This window comes from Pelodiscus sinensis, chromosome 27 (assembly GCF_049634645.1).
Source record: "Pelodiscus sinensis isolate JC-2024 chromosome 27, ASM4963464v1, whole genome shotgun sequence".
In the NCBI taxonomy this organism is placed as follows: Eukaryota; Metazoa; Chordata; order Testudines; family Trionychidae; genus Pelodiscus; species Pelodiscus sinensis.
In genome coordinates this window covers 16132057-16152223 of record NC_134737.1, presented here as the reverse complement: position 1 = coordinate 16152223, position 20167 = coordinate 16132057, and the positions used below count along the sequence as shown (strand labels likewise).

At 49.9% G+C, this 20167-nt stretch overlaps 2 protein-coding genes across 3 annotated transcripts in view; one reads left to right on the top strand and one right to left on the bottom strand.

Moving 5' to 3' along the window:
• Positions 1-6743: 6743 nt before the first annotated feature.
• Positions 6744-14186, bottom strand: CFAP276 (cilia and flagella associated protein 276). The gene is made up of 5 exons (XM_006128931.4): positions 14020-14186; positions 12377-12493; positions 10910-11025; positions 7443-7576; positions 6744-6941 (listed from the first exon to the last, which is right to left on the bottom strand). Exons 1-5 carry the CDS (start codon positions 14098-14100, stop codon positions 6871-6873), a joined length of 519 nt encoding a protein of 172 aa, XP_006128993.2. The 5' UTR covers positions 14101-14186; the 3' UTR covers positions 6744-6870.
• Positions 14187-15063: 877 nt separating this feature from the next.
• ELAPOR1 (endosome-lysosome associated apoptosis and autophagy regulator 1) overlaps positions 15064-20167 on the top strand; it is a 93098-nt gene continuing 87994 nt past the window's right edge. Inside the window, exon 1 of one of the 2 annotated variants that reach the window (XM_075910558.1) lies at positions 15064-15315. In XM_075910558.1, coding sequence (XP_075766673.1) covers positions 15193-15315 — 123 coding nt within the window. In that variant the 5' untranslated portion in view covers positions 15064-15192. The remainder of the gene's footprint in view (positions 15316-20167) is intronic. The other variant, XM_014576451.3, reaches the window with a different exon arrangement.

Genomic DNA, 20167 nt, shown 5'->3' with positions numbered 1-20167 from the left:
CCCATATGCCAACTCCCTTCTCCAGGTCACCACCAAACCCCTCTGCACCTCCTCCCACCCAAGTCACAACTCCTCAGACCTTCCTCCTACACCCCACCCCCAGGCCAAATCCTCCCCCGCACCTATTAGGGATGTGAAAGGTTAACTGGTAAGCATCACCCAGGGGCTGCACTGGTATCTGAAGTTGTTCCAGCAGAGCAGCCACTGTCTGTGGAGAGCCTGGGTGCCCCCCGCATGCAGGGTCTGCTCTGATGGCTGGAGCAGCCCCTGTCTGCAGTGGGGGGAGGAGGAGGGCCACTCCAGCACAGCAGATAACCAGTTAAATGGGATTTTACATCCCTAGCACCCATACTCCATTCTAGATCCTGCACCCCAATCCCTGCCCCAAGTTACAACCTCCTTCACCAAACTCCCTCTCAGACCTTACACCCTCTCCTGTACTCCAATCCTCTATCCTGAGCTCCTTTCTGCACCCAATCTCTGTCCCAGACTAGGAATGTGAGTGAGTAGTTACCAGGTAGTTGAGCCAACTACTTGCTCCCCCCTTTTTGCTGCCTCTGTATCAGAAGCAGCAAGGGGGGAAGAGGAACTGGTGCTGGTGGGAGCCAGCTTAAAAGTCAGTTTCTCCCAGCACCGTTTTCATGGTGCCACCTGCCCCCCCTCCTTCCTGTGAGCTGGGACCTCCTGCAGACAAGGGCTGCTGTGCCCGGCATGAGCTGGGCCGGAGCAAGCCCGGCTCAGTCCTGGCTTGCATTGGTCTGGGACTGCTGTGGCTCTTAATTTTAAATGTAATAAAAGGCAGGCCGGGGGAGCCACATGGCTCTTACTACATTTGAAATGCAGAGCTGCAGGGGTCCTGGCTCAAGCCGGTCTGGGGCCTACCCCCACAGCAGCTCTGCAGTTTAAATGTAGGAGCCAGGCTGCCTGCATGCCCAGCTCCTACTATATTTAAACTGCAGAGTTGCAGTGGGGGTAGCTCCTGGACCAGTGCAAGCCGTTACAGAGCACCTCCTCTTATCAACGAATTGTGCAGTTGATACAAATTGTATTGTCTGCACGATTGGTCAGTTATCCACCTCTTAACATCCTTATCCCAGACCCTGTACTCTCTCCATAGAAAAGTGTGGCCCTTGACTACTTTCCAAAATCTTGGAGTGGCCCCTCATCAAAAATTGCCCATTCCTGGTTTCGGTGGAGCCATGCTTCTGGAAGACTGGTTAACTGTCCATCCATCCTACTGCCATCTTCTATTGCCAGGAGAGGAACTTTTCAATGGAAATGATTTTCAAAACAGCGAAGCTTACTGTAGGGAGCCTACCATTGTTCTTTCCCTGTTGAGCAGTTTAAGACAAGTCTGGCACATCAAGAATGCAGAGGAATAAATGAGTTGATCCACAGCGTGTGGGACTCTTGTTCTTGAGACATACACGAGAGATGAAGGAGGGAATTAGCAGCTGGGGGTGTGAGCTAGGTATAGTGCAAGCAGGAGCTAGAAGTTGCATCTTCCGTGTTGGAACGGTTGTGTGCCTGATTTCTGATATGCCTCCTCTGTCTCAATCTACATCAAAAGATGCCCATATACTACCTTGCCAGATTGGGGGTAATCTGCTTCTTCCAGAAGCATGGCTCCACCTAAACCAGGGATGGGCAATTTTTGATGAGAGGCCACTCACCGGCTGCGTGGACTCAACTATTCCCTGGTAAAGTTCAGACAATATAAAGCAGGTATAGAGTTAAGACCATCAAACTCTCTTTGCATATAGCCTGACGCGGGGGCTGAATGTGTCATATAAAACCACCTACATTAAGCATTTGCACTGATGTAACTAATTCCATTTAGTCATGCTACTGCAAGCTTTCTAATACAGACCAGCTGCAACTGAGCTTCACTGGCTCATCTTAGCTGGAAGATGGCTGCTTTAGCCCTTTCTCTCCTAACCCCCACCCTAGGGGCTCGTCTACATTGGCCCCTTTTCCGGAAGGGGCATGTTAATTTCAGAGATCGTAATAGGGAAATCTGCGGGGGATTTAAATATCCCCCGCGGCATTTAAATAAAAATGTCCGCCGCTTTTTTCCGGCTTTTAGAAAAGCCGGAAAAGAGCGTCTACACTGGCCCCGATCCTCCGGAAAAAGCGCCCTTTTCCGGAGGATCTTATTCCTACTTTGAAGTAAAATCAGCCGCTTTTCCGGAATAAGTGGCCCAGTGTAGACACAGCCCTTTTGTTTTACCAAGATCAGACTAGCACGGCTACCTCTCTATTGCTTTTCACAATGATGTAAGACACTTGTGATAGCAGAATGGGGGTAATCTGCCCACACATTAGATCTCATCCTCATCTCTAATAAAGATGAGGTTGAACCTTACAGCAGAAAGGTTAATAACCCTGCCAGAATTAACCCTAGTCCATCTTTTCTTATTTCTGTTGCCTCCCCAACATTTCCATATAAAAGTCCCAATCCTTTTTAAAATATTGCACATTCTTGGCCTCAGCAACTTTCTATAGCAGTGAATTACATAGGCTAAGTATCACTTGGAAAAATATTTCCTTGTGTTAAGGATATGAATGTTTAACTGGTAAGCATACTCTGTGATGGGGGAGAGGGTTACTTTAGCTGGGCTGAGCCTGCTGCACCTCTGCCCATCCCCATTTAAGTGGTTAATCATAGAATCATAGAATACTAGGACTGGAAGGGACCTCAAGAGGTCATCAAGTCCAGTCCCCTGCCCTCATGGCAGGACCAAATACTGTCTAGACCATCCCTGATAGACATTTATCTAACCTACTCTTAAATATCTCCAGAGATGGGGATTCCATAACCTCCCTGGCCAATTTATTCCAGTGTTTGACCACCCTGACAGTTAGGAACTTTTTCCTAATGTCCAATCTAAACCTCCCTTGCTGCAGTTTAAGCCCATTGCTTCTTGTTCTATCAGAGGCCAAGATGAACAAGTTTTCTCCCTCCTCCTTGTGACACCCTTTTAGATACCTGAAAACTGCTATCATGTCCCCCCTCTATCTTCTCTTTTCTAAACTAAACAAACCTAATTCCTTCAGCCTTCCCTCATAGGTCATGTTCTCTAGACCTTTAATCATTCTCGTTCTCTGGACCCTCTCCAATTTCTCCACATCTTTCTTGAAATGCGGTGCCCAGAACTGGACACAATACTCCAACTGAGGCCTGACCAGCGCAGAGTAGAGCGGAAGAATGACTTTTCGTGTCTTGCTCACAACACACCTGTTAATGCATCCCAGAATCATGTTTGCTTTCTTTGCAACAGCATCACACTGCTGACTCATATTCATCTTGTGGTCCACTATAACCCCTAGATCCCTTTCTGCCGTACTCCTTCCCAGACAGTCACTTCCCATTCTGTATGTATGAAATGGATTGTTCCTTCCTAAGTGGAGCACTTTGCATTTGTCTTTATTAAACTTCATCCTATTTACCTCAGACCATTTCTCCAATTTGTCCAGGTCATTTTGAATTATGACCCTATCCTCCAGATTAGTCACAACCCCTCCCAGCTTGGTATCATCTGCAAACTTACTAAGCGTACTTTCTATACCTATATCTAAATTGTTAATGTAGATATTGAACAGAGCCGGTCCCAAAACAGACCCCTGTGGAGGCCCACTTGTTATGCCTTTCCAGCAGGATTACGATCCATTAATAACTACTCTCTGAGTACGGTTATCCAGCCAGTTATGCACCCACCTTATAGTAGCCCCATCTAAGTTGTATTTACCTTGTTTATTGATAAGAATATCATGCAAGACCGTATCAAACGCCTTACTAAAATCTAAGTATACCACATCCACCGCTTCTCCCTTATCCACAAGACTCGTTATCCTATTAAAGAAAGTTATCAAATTGGTTTGACATGATTTGTTCTTTACAAATCCATGCTGGCTGTTCCCTATCACCTTGTCACTTTCCAAGTGTTTACAGATGATTTCCTTAATTACTTGCTCCATTATCTTCCCTGGCACAGAAGTTAAACTAACTGGTCTGTAGTTTCCTGGGTTGTTCTTATTTCCCTTTTTATAGATGGGCACTAGATTTGCCCTTTTCCAGTCCTCTGGAATCTCTCCTGTCTCCCATGATTTTCCAAAGATGATAGCTAGAGGCTCAGATACCTCCTCTATCAGCTCCTTGAGTATTCTAGGATGCATTTCATCAGGCCCTGGTGACTTGCAGGCATCTAACTTTTTCTAGGTGTTTTTTAACTTGTTCTTTTTTTATTTTACCTTCTAAAACTACCCCCTTCCCACTAGCATTCACTATGTTAGGCATTCCTACAGACTTCTCCGTGAAGACCGAAACAAAGAAGTCATTGAGCATCTCTGCCATTTCCAAGTTTCCTGTTACTATTTCTCCCTCCTCACTGACCAGTGGGCCTACCCTCTCCTTGGTCTTCCTCTTGCTTCTAATGTATTTATAAAAAATCTTGTTTCCCTTTAGTCCCATAGCTAGTTTGAGCTCATTCTGTGCCTTTGCCTTTCTGATCTTGCCCCTGCATTCCCGTGTTGCTTGCCTATATTCATTCTTTGTAATTTGTCCTACTTTCCATTTTTTATATGACTCCTTTTTTATTTTTAGATCATGCAAGATCTCGTGGTTAAGCCAATGTGGTCTTTTGCCGTATTTTCTATCTTTCCAACACATGGGAATAGCTTGCTTTTGGGCCCTTAACAATGTCCCTCTGAAAAACTTTTCATGGGCGGACATTATTATGGGGAGCGTATATTCATTTCAGATAACAAACTTCCCAACATGTACAGTAATACTGTGCCTAGCATACACGCATCGGCTCACACACCTAAATACAGCTGAGGATCTGGACCTGTGGTCCCAGCAGCTTGGGGGCTAGCTGATCCCTTCTAGCCCCAAGTACAGGCCAGTGAAGGGAAGCTCCAACCCACAAGGAGCCCCGGGAAGTAAGTGTGTCTTTAAGAGGTACAGTTCCTTTCTGCCCGTCCTCTCCCACCACTTGCTCCCAAGGGACTGCAGTCTGCCACTGGCCCTTAGATATGTGCAACTGATTTACTCTCTGCTGACTAATGCATTACGTAGCACTCAGTCCAGCTGTAATGCCGACAGGTGGAACCGAACGTGGGACCTCTAGAGCTTAGTGCATGAGCCAAAAGCCAGCTGGCTCTCAGCTAAGGCTGTAGAGCAAAGTCATTTGCCCTCTCTCTGTAAGTGGTTTAAGTACAACTACAAAGGACAGTGAACCACCCCAGTAGGTGTGTGGGTTACACAGGCACGTACAGTTATGATTTATTGTTTATTAATTCTTTGTTCTATTGTGGCACCGGCGTGCAAGGTGCTGTACAAGTACAGGATAAAAAAACACTCCGGCGCCAAGGAATATAAGTTAAATATAATGTTTAGCCAGGTAACTGATTTTACATCCCTAGTATTAGTTTGGAATTTGCTGCCTTTTCAGTTTATTAAATGAATCAACCACCATGTTCTACCTGCTCATACCCACAGACCAGCTTCTGGAAAATGGCCTCTTAATTTCAGGAGCCTGATTACTGGGAGCCCAAGTAAATAAAGGGCCTGATTGGTTACCCTCTGGCTATGTCTAGACTACATGTCTCTGCTGACAGAGGCATATAAAATAGGCTTCCCGACACAGTCAATGAAGCGGGGATTTAAATATCCCCGGCCTCATTAAAATAAAGATGGCCGCCGCACTGTGCCGGCACAGCGCACGAGTCAAGATGCAGATCAGTCGACAGGGGAAGTCTTTGTCAACTGCTCCTGTAAACCTGGTTTCATGAGGCATAAGGGAGCGGTCAACAAAGGCTTCCCCTGTCGACTGATCCGCGTCTTGACTCACGCGCTGTGCTGACGATCAACTGAGCCGGCACAGCGCGGCAGCCATTTTTATTTTAATGAAGCCAGGGATATTTAAATCCCTGCTTCATTGACTATGTCGGCAGAGGTGTGCAGTCTAGACATACCCTCTGTTCCTACAAGCATTGTTGAAGCTTGCGGGTGCTGAACACCACATTGGCCCCAAGAATTAGAAGACCAGACTGGGTGTTTGACTGAAGCCACATTGCGTTGGAGGTGGAGAAACAGTATAACATATTCTGGGTTGATGCATTAGTTCAGGGGTGGGCAAGACAGCCTATGCAGGCCAAATGCTGCCCTCCACGCTGGTTGATCCAGCCCACGGCCACCGTACCACTCCCCTGCCGTCAGGCCAATTGAGACCTGGGAATGGGGGAGTGCATGAAGTATCCTCCACCTGTCCGGGGTGTGCGGCACCAGAGAACCACCAGCTGTTTTGAATAGTTGGTGCTGTGAACTCTTTGCAAGGTGGAGGCTGGGGCAAAGATTTCATGCACTCTGCCCCCAGGCCTGGGGGCAGGGTGAGCATGTGCCTAGAGAGAACTGCCAGCTGTTCAAAACAGCTGGTGGTTCTCTCTAGGAGATGGGGGCAAAGACTTCACACACTCCTCCAGGTAAATGCGTGTCTGTGGGTGGGGGAGCATGGGAAGTCTCCTGGTGCTGCTCTTTCTGGGGCAGCTTGGGACCACCTCAGAAATTTGCACCTCTTTCAGAAATTATTGCCCCTTCCCCCCCGCATTAGTCAGTAGTTGCTGCTGAGATCCTGTGTAGATCTGATTTTTCTGGCTCACAGGCAAGTTACCCAGCAAGAAGGATTGAGTGCAGCAAAAAGGATAGGGAACCAAGATTGAAATTAAATTAAAATCTCTCTCTGTTCATGGTTGTGTTTTTCTGGACAAGCTTTGCTGACCAGAGAGGTTTAATGCATGCATACCAGACAGTTCACTCCAGTAGGAAGTGGGTCCAGAGTCTCAAATGCCGGGCACGAGCCAGAGAGCTTCTCACTGAGAGAAGAAACTGCCATTCTCTTTGCGGGAGTATCCGCTATTGGTGGCAGCCGTGTGGGGACACTCTAGAGAGGGAGAAAGTCGTGATTAGTGCCAAGTGCGGAAGGTGGCATCAGGCTGGAGTGAATGCAGACTGTGATTCCAGTCATTATCCTACTTCACGCTTGTCTAGGATGTGGGGGCAACATTACTCTCATGATACAGATAGAGAAGCTGAGGCAGGTATGTGCCATAATTCACTCCAGGTCCCACATCTGTGGGCCTCATTGATTGGCTCCTGCCAATAAGTGATGGCAGCTACTGATTCATGTGAAACAGTTCCTGTCAGATGGCTATGATAAGATGTGCCCAAGCATCCCCAAACTACAGCTACCTGGAGATGGGACCCCTGTATGGCCGTGATGGTAGCTGAGTGTCTTGTCTCCACAGTGCTCTGCACTAAGGGAGTACTTCTTTTCTAACTGCCTCGCCACCCTCCCCGAATATCAACATTGTAGACACATTTTGAGACCAACTGGCTGATCTCCAATAAGATGGAGGCACAGGCAGCTACCTGGTGCTCTTACCAATGGCTCCCTCGATGCTATGGATCGATTCCTTTGTGGGGCTGACCCAGCATCTCACAGACAGACCCCTGGTTTTTTGGGACTCCAGTGGGGGTGGCTTGGGTTCCTCCACAGGCTCAAGACCCTTCAGTGTTCTGGAGTAGGCAGAAGGGGAGGGAGGAGTGTTAGAATTCCCAACTCTGCACTTTCCGGGGCAGAAACCAACTGTTTCTAGGTACATGTTCATCAGCTAGCATCACGTCATCTGTATTTTGGTTGTGCCCCCTTGTTGTACTGTAATACAAAGAAACATCTGGGTGGGTTTAGTGCATGTAATTAGGAAACACGGAGTCCTTGCAGCTATCCATGCTGCTGGGTCTGATTGCAGGACTGAACTTTCAAATGAGAAATACATGATCAGATCTTTCTTTTCCCAGAGGCAACAGTAGTATAAGGGGTCTACCATCCATCAAACATTAGTCCCGCCCCTGTCACCAGAAGACTCGCCCTTTGGGGTAGTATATCCAGTGTCAAGAGGGACATGTGACCTAAAGTAAAGAGTGTCATGTGACCCCTCTCAGGCCTCGCCCTACCACCCTCTACCAATCAGGAAGGGTTTTTCCCCTTTGGGCCGCCCCCTGAACTTCTCTGACCAAACGGGGCAGTTCCGGGACCGATTGACCCACCCAGAAGTGGGTCATGTGACCCCTCTAAGATCTTCTCCTGCCAGCCTCTACCAATCAGAGCATAGCACTTCCCCAAAAGTTCTAGAACCACACAAAAGAGGCCATCTTGTTCCAAGAGCGTGAATTTCAGAAATCGTGCAAATGCTGAGCGGAAACATGGACTCCTTCACCACCCCCACCAGAAGTTTGGACTTTGCTTTGGTGCTGAGGGCCTTCCACTATGAGGAGAAAGCGCCACATCAGCAACAGTTCCGAGGACAAGGGAGAAGTGAAAAAGGGCCCTTTGCCCCCATTGCTATTGGATACACCAGAATCTGACCCCCAAACCCAACCGTTCAGGGGGCAGCCTGAAGAGCTAAACAGCCTCTCGTTATCCGTCCCTATGGAGGAAGCTGCCTGGAGAAAGAGAGAAATGGGGGATGGTGGCTTTTACATCACTTTGCCCAGCAATGCCAGCTCTGGGTTTTTTCCCCAAAACACCAGCTTGGACTTTCCAATATAGCTAATAAAGTCACCATCCTCCATTTCTCTCTTTCTCCCCTTGCAGGTGGGATTGTTTTCATTCACACTTAAATGTTACAGAGTTGAGAAGCTTCTACCCAACTGTTAAATTTGTTGGGCCACCTCAGCCATGTCATTAATAGCTGCTTTTCACTCCCTTTCCCTTTCTCTGCTAGAACGTTTTCAATCCTGTAAATCCTGTCCTGTTTGGTGCTCACTTTTTGTAATTCTTCAGGGTAAAATGACCCCGTCACTGTCTCACCCGCGTACTCTCTTAAGACTCTCTTAGACGGGTCTCTCACCCCTGGTGAAGGCTTCCTCCACTATGAACCTCTCATCGGTAAACGTTTGTTCATAACCTTTTTTAAAAGCACTTTTGGTTTTAGAGAGTCTCACGTGGTCCCCTTTTCTAAAAGGGCCTACAGGCTGTTTTATTTTAAAATCATCTCCATAAACAATTTTCCAGACCCTCAGAGAATTTGCGGGGTTCTCATCCGCAGGTTTGGTACGTATAGTTCTGTGAAAGCTCCAGTGTAACTCTTTATAAACTCTGGCAACACATCAATGTAGCGAAAGGTATTGTGGGCTGTAAAATATCTCCACATCCTAGATTTTAAAGTTCTGTTAAATTGCTCCATAACCCCCACTTTGTTTTTCCCAACTCTAAGTAAAACAGAGGTTGGGACAGGGGAGAGTTTTACCTTAGGGAGGAGGTCTCCCAAGTGATCTCTTCCCTGGTTTTCTTGGAATTACTTGGGTGGTGGCAGCAGATTTCCCAAAATCTAGGTATTAGGATTTGGGGGGGAAGTTTTTTGTACCAGAGCCTGAGTGTAGAGGCAAGGTTTTGGAGTGCTCCTGCGGGCCCCCACTTCTGCATTCATCATACCAGAGTGGGGAACAGCCTTGACAACTCCCATGACCTTCAAATGGACAAACCTGATATGTTTACTATTTAGAGCAGTTCTTCTGTCCTGGGAGTCCTGCATTTCTGGGGTCTAGGCTGCAAACCCATCTTTATAGCACTGTACTCATAGTAACTAGCATCAGCATATGGACTCTGAAGCCCCCTGCTGGTGCATTCAGCTCTGTGAATATGGACCCTGCCTAAGGAGGTAGCAGTGTGCGGTGGGCATGTGGGAGCCAACCTACTCTTACTTACTGAGGCAGCTGTTCCGGTGTGGTCCCACATTTTCAGGTGCCTGCTGTGTATGCCTACAGGTGGCCCTGCTGCTGAGGTAAAATCATTTCAAGAGCTGCTTCTAGGAAGGAGCTTTCCTTCCTCATAATGGTCCTGCAACATCACTGAACCTATGCTTAGACCTCCTCCATGCACAAGCCAAGAGACCAGAATCTTCTGCAATATGTAGGCTGCATGCCAGCCCCACACTGGAGCTAAGCCCACCCACTGGAGGAGGCCACACACCCATGGCCCTGCTGGGAATGCTCTGACTGGAACCCAGGTATAAAAGGGAGCAACTCAGTTGATTTGGGGATGAATGCTGACACAGGAGGATGCAGGTTACTGGCTCCAGTCTAGATGCTCACAAATCTTCAGACTGCAGATGTGATGGAAGATGCCCAGTTGGAGCTGCTCATGCGGAGGAGCCTGGGGATGCCTGGATGCTCCCATAAGTAGATGCGGTCAGAAGAGGCAGGTGAGGAGTGCAGTGGGGAGTGATCTATTAGGCTAAATGCTGCCAGCATGTGGTGGGATCCCCCTGACTCAAGTTCTGATACTGTTAGGGCCTTAGACTGGAACCTGGTGGAATAGGGTGGGCTTGAGTTCCCCCCTACCAGCTGTTGCCAGCCCCACTCTTGAGGTGGCAGCCTCCCCATCTTAGGCCAAGAGACTGGTGTTTGTCTGCCAGAGCCAGGCAATCAGACCCTAGACCTGTGGTGTCCAACATGCTAGCCACTGGCCACATCTGGCTAGTTGGCTTGAACAATCTAGCTATTTGGCTGGTTGAGCGTAGCTACTGCTTCAGAACAGCTTGGATACCATGGCCCAAGACTGTTTGGTACTCTGCCGTAGCAGATGGCAGTCAGACTGACTTTGACCATTAGGTCACGCTTCCCTATGGCTAAGGAAGACTGAAAAGACTTGGCCTCAGGACTGCAGTATCTCTTGCCCTGCCCCCAAAAGAAATGGGCCCACCAGCTGCATGACAAAGCTAACCAGCCATTGCTACTGGTGCCCTTGCAGCTGTGGGCAGACTGGGGCACTCACTATTACCAATAAGATCCTCCAGAGGCAGCTGTGTCCTGCCTGAGATTGGGGAAAGGCCACTTGCTCCTGCTCACCCATGGTCATCAAAGAGGGTCTCCTTGTGGATGACTATTTGGTTCTTGTCTTGGAGCAGCTCCTTGTGGTGGTTGTAGAGTGAGGTGAGCTTAAAATCCAGGCTGTCTCTGGGAACCTGCAGAAGGATTTAATGAGAGTCACTAGCCAGTGCCTCTTACAACCCTGGCAAAGGGACCCTCTGTGCTGTGTTGGCTTCCTGAGGCAGGGGACAAACTAATCTCTGCTGTGGCCCCACTGTGGGGCTGTACACACGACTCTGTCTCAGTTGCTCTACTAGTTAGAGCAGGGGTCCGGGAGTCAGGACTCTCAGCTGGGCTCCAGATACGGGGAGGGAACAGACTTAGACATGGCAGTGAGCTCTGGAAATGCTTAAGTCCTAATGTGACCCTAAGCAAGTAGTTTTGCTTTTCTGTGTCTTGTCCCTATCTGTAGTACAGATATAACATAAGCAAGGAGATCAGTGTATGGGCTCACTAGCTCTAGCCAATCTGGGGACCCTCGGTAAGAGTGCCACAATGTTGGTGGAAGTATGTATGGGGAAGAACATGAGCCCATATGCTTCTCTCCTCCTTCCTTGCACCACAGCCCTGCCCCCTGCTCAGGCTGGAAGCTGGAACTAGACTGGTAAGAGCCAACCATAAAGTTCAGGCTGCTATTGGGAGCCTCAGATCCCGGGGCAGAAGGCCAGGTTACCAGCCAGCAGAACCCTGGCCCATATCCTTGCCTCCTCAGCCAGGGTTGGGGCCATAGAAAGAGGCTGGGCCTTCTGTTGGCAGAGGGACTAAGACTCCTCTCAGAGCACCCCCCCTGCACTGAAAAGAGGCTGGTGCTGCCAGCAGACATTTTGCAAGGGGGATCTGATCCACTTATTGGCTCCCACACTGTGAAGCACTGCCCCTGCTGGCAGGTACCACTTTTGGCCTGCCTGAGGATTGCACTCTGGGGGGCAATGTGGTCCTCAAACAACACCATGTTAAAAAGTGAGCAGCCATGGGTTTTTAATGGAGTGCTCTTTGTGCTCAAGGTCCCAGTAAATCTTAATGCACCTCTGCACAAGGGCTGGAGGATTGTGAGGTGACATTCATGTTTGTAAAGTGCTTGGTAGGCCTGTGACCTAAAACTCTAGAGAGCTGCAAAGTGTTCTTGTTCAGAGGTGTCCAGGCTGCTGCACTGCGGGGGTGTTATGCACTTCTTCCCTGCTGCTTGGGGTGAGGATGGCACACTTTCATGGCTTGGGATGCTCCCAGACAGAAATCAGTCCAGTGGAGCACAGACAAGAATCCAATATGGTTGCTGGTGAAAGGCCTTACTATACCCTTGGTGCAGTCATTGCGGCTGCCCAGCTGAGGCAAGCAGATGCTGCTGCACTGGGGGAACTTTTATCTACTAATCCTGTGACCATTTCAGGCTGTGCCCTTCCACTGAGGGAGCAGCAAGAGGGAGGGTGGGAACCTGGGAATCTGTACCTCAGGTTCCATATACCAGACTTCCTTCCTGGTGCTGGACAGGGTAGGTGTTCTGTGCAGGCGATTCCAAGGGTCCCGTTGCTGGACTAGATGGATGGGCTCAGCATAAGGGCTTACCTGGAACAAAGAACAGACAGCCACTCATGCCCGGATAAGAGACAGCCTGAAGGTAGGGAGGGTGCTTGAGTGGCCGAGGGGTTATGGTATTGGCCTTGGGACCCCAGGGTTGTTCATTTGAGCCTTACCCACCCAGGGAGTGGCTGCCCCATTAGGAAGGCTGGATAATGGGCACCCTGAGTGTAGGAAGGTGCAGGGTGGGTTCTGGAGTGGCTTAGGGCATTGTCTTGGGGACCCCAGGGTTATATGATTGAGCCCCACCCACCTGGGAACATCATGAGGGTCTCTATTGGATGCCTTGTTGTCTATAGCAAAGGATCATCCTTTGGACATATGCACTGCTCCCTAGTCCAATGTGCATGTACATGATTCTGTATGTAGGGCCAAATTAGCCTTCTGTCCCCAGACCAATACAAGAGGGCATAATTATCAGCAGGCACTTGGGACACCAAGGGGTCCCCTATCTCCCCTCACATGCCTGCAGGATTTTTCAGAAAGTCATTTTCTAGACCAATCATCCTAGCACAGTAATGGTGGATTATGTCTCTGGCATCTCTGCTCTCCCCAGGAGTGCTTGGGCTGTTAGGATCCATAACTTCCTGGGGACAGCAACAAACTTGTGTTTGTGCAGCCCCTGAAGCTATAGGGTCCATCTTGCTCTGTGACGGGAGGCTATGAACAATTGACAGGAGAAGCCACTGCCCAGCAGAGCCAACAGGTAACTCCTGGCTTTTTCCCAGAGCCCTTTCCCCAGTGACTACTTGAAGCAAAACTCTGACAGTTAAATCCCACAATAAACTCCCTGCTGCTTTCTGCCTACTCAGGTTCCTTGCTTCTCTGCTAGTGAAGATCTGACCTCACTCCATTTGTTTACAGAGCTGTGGGACTCAAGTGTTTGCTCATTTTTAGCACAGGGTCTAGAGATCTATGAGATCTATGAGATCTAGAGATCTCATTTTTAGCACAGGGTCTATGGAAGCCAGGCCTAGACTAGCAAACTGCTTGGAAACTCAGCTCCGAGCCCGCCGTGAACTCTGTGCACTTGGACTGCAGCTGAACTTAGCCCTCCCCCCCCCCCCCCCCCGCCCATTTCTACCAGTTAAGAGCATGGCTGAGCTGGATTGAAACGTTGAACAGTTGATTCAAAGGGACCCTGCTGTCTTGCAAGCCGCGCGTTTCTAGCTGAAGGTAGGGCGGGTGCTTGAGTGGCCCAGGGGTTATGGCATTGGCCTCGGGACCCCAGGGTGGCCCCCCACCGGACTACTTTTGCAGGGAGGTGGGCAAGCCTCGAGTCAAAAGCTGCTCCAGGCGCCGCCTCTCCCTCGCCCCGGCCGGTTTGTTGCTTTGTGAAAAATTCAGGCAAGCGGGGGAAACTGAGGCCAGAACTTTCACAAAGTGACACTGACGTCTGGCTCTGCTCTGCCCTCCCCCCCGCGCGGCGGCGGCTGCCGCGTTTCCCGCCCCGAGGTGACTCTGCCAGGAGCGGAGCTGGGCGGGGACGGTGGAGCGGCCGGCGCTGCCCGCACCTGGCTCCGCCTGGCTCGGCCGGTGAAGGTGTCCTCGTTCTCACAGCGGGGGGAAGGGAAGGGGTCCCGGGTAGGCGGCATCCTGCGGCCGGGCGGCAGCACCTGCACAGCAGAGCCAGCAGCGCGCGCCGCCGCCTGTTTGCAGACCCAGCCGCGGTTGCCAGGCAACGGTCGCGGGGATTCCAAGGCTGACGCTCTGGAGCCGGGGCTCCCTCTAGTGGCTAGAAGGAGCAGTGCAGCGGGGCAGCCTCCAGGGAAGGGGATGCGGCAGCCGCAGGTGCAAACAGGGGGCCACGCAGTGGCGGTAGGGACTGGGGAAAATGCATGGAAACGGCACTTGGCAAAGCCAAACACCAACATGCACAGGTGTGTAAAGAACTCCCGCCCCCAGCTTGCTGTATTGCACATGCCTAAGGCTGAGATTTTGTCATGGGCAGCTGGAAGCTTGGGGGCTCCCAGGTGGCAGGGGTGCCTCATACAGCTCCCTGCCAAAGGTGATAGTGGGGAGGCCCTGCAGTTCTCACGGTGGTAGTCAGAGATCTCAGGGATTTCCTTCTTCAGCATAGCTGTCAAACTCCGTAGCCTTAACCACACGCACTTAGGGTCCTAGTTCCCCTAGTTGTAAAGATGCTAGGGGCTACCCCCAAGTCCGCGGACTCAGTAAAGCGCTGTTGCAAAGAGGCGGGGGCGGGTTCTAATTGCAGAAAAGCTACTCCCGTGCTGTAACTGGCCCCCGGGAGTCGAGGGGTCAGATTTGCTGGCCACTGTGCTGCAGCCGAGGCAGAACAAAGGCTTTGGTACAGCACAAGGAGGGAGGTGAGCACGTGCAAAAAAAATGAATGCCGGCCTAAGCAGGAAGGTGCGTGAGCTACACGGCTAAGTTGCACGAAGACAAACAGGGCTGGGCAGGGGCCTCGCGCGCAGGAAAGCGCAGATTTGGTCCTGCGTCTTGCACCCCAGCGCGGTGCGCACGAGCCTCCCTGCCTTTGTGCGAGGGGCTGGCGCGCGGAGCTGCCGTGGCACGCGCAGCGTAGGCGCTGCTTTCGAGCCGCAGGTGCGTGGCCCAGGTGCGCGCGGCGGCGGCGGTTGCTGGGGCCGAGGAGCTGGGCGGGGCTCCGGCGTCCCCTTTCCTCTCGCATCTCCGCGGCGGCTGCACCTGAGCCCTGCTGCACCATGGCTGGGGCTGGCAGCTGGAGCCGCTTCCGCGCCGGGCTCTGGCTGTTCCTGCTGTTCTGGGTGGGGGCCGCCAGCCAGGGGAGCCGGGGCGAGGAGCCGGAGCTGCACGCCTGCAAGGAGGTACGGGGAGCCCGGCTCTTCTCTGGGGGCGCTGGGACCAGGGGCTGCATGCCTTGTAAGAGGGGGCGAGGGGGGGACTTGATCTAGGGGCTGGGGAGAGGGGTATGAGCAGAGCTACAGGCCCTGTGTATGCCCTAAGGGGCTGTATGGAACAGTGGGAGGGGCTGCAGAGATGGAGCCTTGTAAGGGGTATGTAGGTTTGGGGTAGGGGAGCCAGAGAGAGAGGTGCAGTCTAGGCAGTACAGGGTAGCCAGGCAGCAGTGAGGCTGTGCTGGGTCTGATTGCCAGATTTATTTATAAAACATGGCAAAGTGCCATGTCTGATGTGGGGTAAGGTGCTATGTAGATGCATTGGAGGGCGGGGGGAAGGACAAACAAGGCTGCCCTGCCTCGCTAGAGTTCTCATTGCCTTACAAAAGCACTAGGGAGAGCTACAGGTTTGGGCTCTCTGGCACCCTTGGTGCTGCTGCTGGAATTGGCCCACTAAACATGTTAGTAGCAGAAGCAAAACACTCCATTTACTCCTGTCCCTAAAAGCATGTGCTAGGGGAGTCCCACTCAGTGGAGCCATCTTCCTACAGACAAGCACCAAACCAAAACCCTGAGCAGGAGTTTCCCAAGGAGGGCAGCTCCTGGCAAAGTAAGGCCATCCTACAGGATCAGCTTGGTCCTGTGTGAAATCTGGTGTACGTAGCACTGTGCTCCCACTGTGCTGAGCCCTTGGCATTCTGGTTCCATAGCTCCCCTTGCTGGTTCTAGGAAAGTGTAGTGCATTGCTACATCCCTGTTAAAAGCAGAGGGGCACTTCCCCATGTCCTGCCTGCCACTCATGCTCACCCTTCTCACTGACTATTGGCACTAATCCCACCGGACAAATGGTCTCTTCTCTTGGGCAAGGCTGCCTGTAAATTGAGCCATGGCTTTCTGCTAGGTGACTGGAAGGAATTTCTGTTTGTGTGTATTGGTTCGTCGTCTTTCAGAAAAGGTTGGGTGGTGAAAGTGAACAGTGATGAAGGAAGGAAAAAGGAGGGGAAGGGGCTGGAGACAGTCAAAGCTCCACTAGGAAGAGCAGCTTCCGCCAGCTTCTATTCTCCTTGTCAGGAATGGCTTGAGTTTGCTACACTCTGGCCAATGGAGCAGTTTTCCACTGATGTGAGTGGGAGCAGAACCAAGCCTCTTCACTGGGAAATACTCCTCTTCTAATGCTTTTGCTCTCCCCCTCCATGTGGTTCTTGATGGCACTGGACTGGGCCCTTTATAAGCCCACCAAAAGCACCCCCTGGACTTGAGTGGGGCTTGGATTAGGCTCTCACTCCTCCACTCTAGAGCAGTGGTCTCAACCTTTTTAACCACAAGATCACTTTTTCAGTTTAAGTGCAATGTAAGATCCACCTCAAACAGAAATCCCCTTGCCTGGCTTCCTTCCCGCCCCTTCTTTGAGGCCCTGCCCCTACTCCACCCCTTCTCCAAGGCCTCACCCTGCTCACTCCATTTCCCTTCCTCCCCAAATCTCACTCACTTTCACCAGGCTGGGGTAGGGAGTTGGGGTGCAGGCTCCGGTCTTGGGTCAAGGGGTTTGGAGTGTGGGAGGGGACTTCCTGAAGGAAGGGATGGAAGGAAGCATTTCTCAGCTTCCATGTCAGTGAGATCAGGGTCTCTGTGTTTGTTTTAGCCAGAGGAGAGGGATGCTCTTTGATACAGTTCAGCCATATACTGTAATTCTGGGTCATCTGTTTGTAGTAGATTTTTCCATCCTGGTAACTTAGAACATAAGAATGGGTCAGACCAAAGGTCCATCTAGCCCAGTAGCCTGTCTGCCCTGGAGGGGGTGAACCGAAGACAATGATCAAGCGATTTGTCTCATGCCTCTGACAAACAGAGGCCAGGGACACCATTCCTACCCTCTGGCTAACTTCGAGTTTGCTGTTTGACTTCCCAGTCCTACTCATGTGATGAGGTTGGGGGCCCATTCTTAATGGGATTTCCAGGTCTAGTGTTAGACTTGCTGGGGTGCACCTAAGCCTCACTGTAGGGCAGCGGTGGATTAGGGCAGGGCGAGCGGGGTGGCTGCCCCGGGCCCCACGCTTCCCGAGGCCCTGCGCATGCGCCTTGGCACCACGGCGCATGCACTGTGTCAAGGGGGGCCCTGCGAAATTTTGCTGCCCGGGGCCCTGCAGCGCTGCCCTGGGCCCTGCCGCACACTCTTCCACCCCTGCTGTAGGGGGCCAAAATGTTGAGAGCTGCAGCCCTGGGAAGTGGGACTCAGCTCACAGGTCCCTTGAAGCTCTTGGTGTGGGGGGTTATCCCCTCATCCAGCAGAATGGGGTTCGATCTTTGCCTTTTGACTCTTGCCTTACACAGGATCTCAGGCTTTCGTCCTCCTGGAGTTGTGTAGTGATTTTTGTTGTCAGAAGGGGTTTGTGATGGAATGGAGTTTGGCAAGGGCAGGATTTGGTGACGCGGGTGACTGTTGCAATATTTCTTCTTGTATTTGTGTGTTATTTGCCCAAACCCCCCAAACATGGGAGGAGGGCAGCTCAGTGGTTTGGGCATTGGCCTGCCAAACCCAGGGTCGTGAGTTCAGTCCTTGAGGGGGCTATTTAGGGATCTGGGGCACATCTGTGAGGGATGGTACTGGGTCCTGCCATGTGGGCAGGGGACTGGACTCCACTCAATGACCTCTCAAGGTCCCTTCCAGTTCTATGAGATAGATATATCTCCATGTATTATATATTAACTTAGCAGCTATAGATGAATGTAGCTGTTTAATAATCCATCTGTGGAGACCTCAAGGTGAGGAGAGATCACTTGATGTGTGTCTGGCAATTGCTGGACATGTGTCCAAAGCAGCAGTCTGGTTGGCAGGCCGAACCCACAACCAACTCATCTGATGCAGTGGGCTTCACGCTTGAAAGCTCATGATCCTTTACATTTGTTAGTCTTTAAGGTGCTAGGGTTGCCAGATGGCAGGGCTAGGGTTGCCAGATGGCAGCAACAAAAATACCAGACACACTTGACATTGTATCACAATCTACATTACATCTTACTTAGAAAATACTGAACACTTGTATTTTCTCAATTTGTTTCCCAAACAGAGAGCTCAAATACTGGACTGTCCGGTTCAAAACTGGACACCTGGCAATCCTACATAGGACTACTTGTTTGTCTGTAACTTTAAAAAACATGGCTACCCCTCTGAGACCACAACCATTTATTCTTGGAGTAGTTCCTTCTTAAAGGACATGTTTAACTATTGAGATGGATCTGTCTTCTGATGCCTCTGTTGCTTCTGCTGATGGGCCAGATCATCTGCTGTTGTCAGAAGAGTTGTGCCAATTTACACCAGTTTGTCCCACTTGTGGGTCTGTCTGGTGACCATGTGTACGACTATCAGCAGCATCCGGAGTGTCCTTTGATAAGGTCCCTCACCAAAGTTGCTTAAGTAAAGTAAGTTTTCATGGGATAAGAGGGAAGGTCCTCTTGTGGATTGGTAACTGATTAAAAGATCAGAAGTAAAGGGTAGGCATAAATGGTCAGTTTTCAAAATGGAGAGAGAACTAGTGGTGTTCTGCAGGGGTCCGTTCTGGAACCAGGTCTATTCCAGATAATTTATAAATATGTTGAACCAGGGATAAACAGTGTGGTGGCAAAATTTGGAGATGATACTAAATTGTTCAAGTTAGTAAAGTCCAAAGTAGATTGAAGAGCTTCAAAAGGAACTGTACAACTAATCTGAAATGAATGTTTCTTTCATTTACCAAAGGTAACTGATGCAGATATTTATGAAGTCATTGGGAGGTGAGCTATCTCCAAGTCAACAGGTTAATCATTAATATTTGAAGGATTTTCTTGCCATGCTGTATTAGGGGAGAACATCACCAGATAGACACTAACATTGTTTTATTTAACTAAAACAACGTTCTGTATTCTGGATATGTTTCTTCAACTGCAAACATATAATCTAACAAAACAAGCATATTAGTTTTTTAATTTCAACACTCAAGTTGTTGAAAATCAGGTTTGTTTTTGTTAACTAAAATAGTTAAATGAAATATAAAAACAAATTAAATCCACTGTCAGCCACATCAACATAAAATTAAAATAGTAGCTTCTGCAGTTAACATAGTCATCTTCACCTTCATTTCCTGTTTGTTCATAATCTGGAAAAGAAAAACAAGCTTTCCTGCTTTTTCAGGTCCCAAACAATTTCTCTTAGCTCTGAAGTTTATTGTATTTGGAATTATGGAGGGATGGTTGCTGGATGCCCATGTCATAGCCAATTCCTCCTCTTCAGCAGTTAAGGTTTGATTCTGGCACTGAGTATTGAGAATATATGCAAGAAAATGAACTGAAGATAAGATAGTGCTTGTCCCATTTCTTTTTTGAATGCTTGTAATTTAACTCTGTAATTGCATGTTTCTCTTTTTAAGAACTCATAGACTTTAAGGTCAGAAGGGACCATTATGATCATCTAGTCTGACCCCCTGCACAGTGCAGGCCACAGAATCTCACCCACCCACTGCTAGAATAATCCTCTCACCTATATCTCAGATATTGAAGCCTTCAAATACTTTGAAGACCCCAAGATGCAGAGAATCCTCCAGCTGTGATCTGTACCCCATGCTACAGAGGAAGGCGAAAAACCTCCAGGGCCTCTGCCAATCTATCTTGGAGGAAAATTCCTTCCCGACCCCAAATATGGTGATGAGCTAAACCCTGAGCATGTGGGCAAGACTCACCAGCCAGACACCCAGAAAGTTCTCTATAGTAACTCCTATCATCCCTCCATTGACCTATTTCCCCCTGATAATGAATGGTCAATTAGTTACCAAGATCATGTTATCTCATCAAA

Coding starts and splice junctions, on each gene's coding strand:
- CFAP276 (XM_006128931.4), bottom strand. CDS start 14,100: ATGCCGCCTACCCGGGACCCCTTCCCTTCCCCCCGCTGTGAGAACGAG. Junction 12,494..14,019: donor GCCGAGCCAGGCGGAGCCAG/GTGCGGGCAGCG, acceptor TCTTTGTTCCAG/GTAAGCCCTTATGCTGAGCC. Junction 6,942..7,442: donor TAGCATCGAGGGAGCCATTG/GTAAGAGCACCA, acceptor CTCCCTCTCTAG/AGTGTCCCCACACGGCTGCC.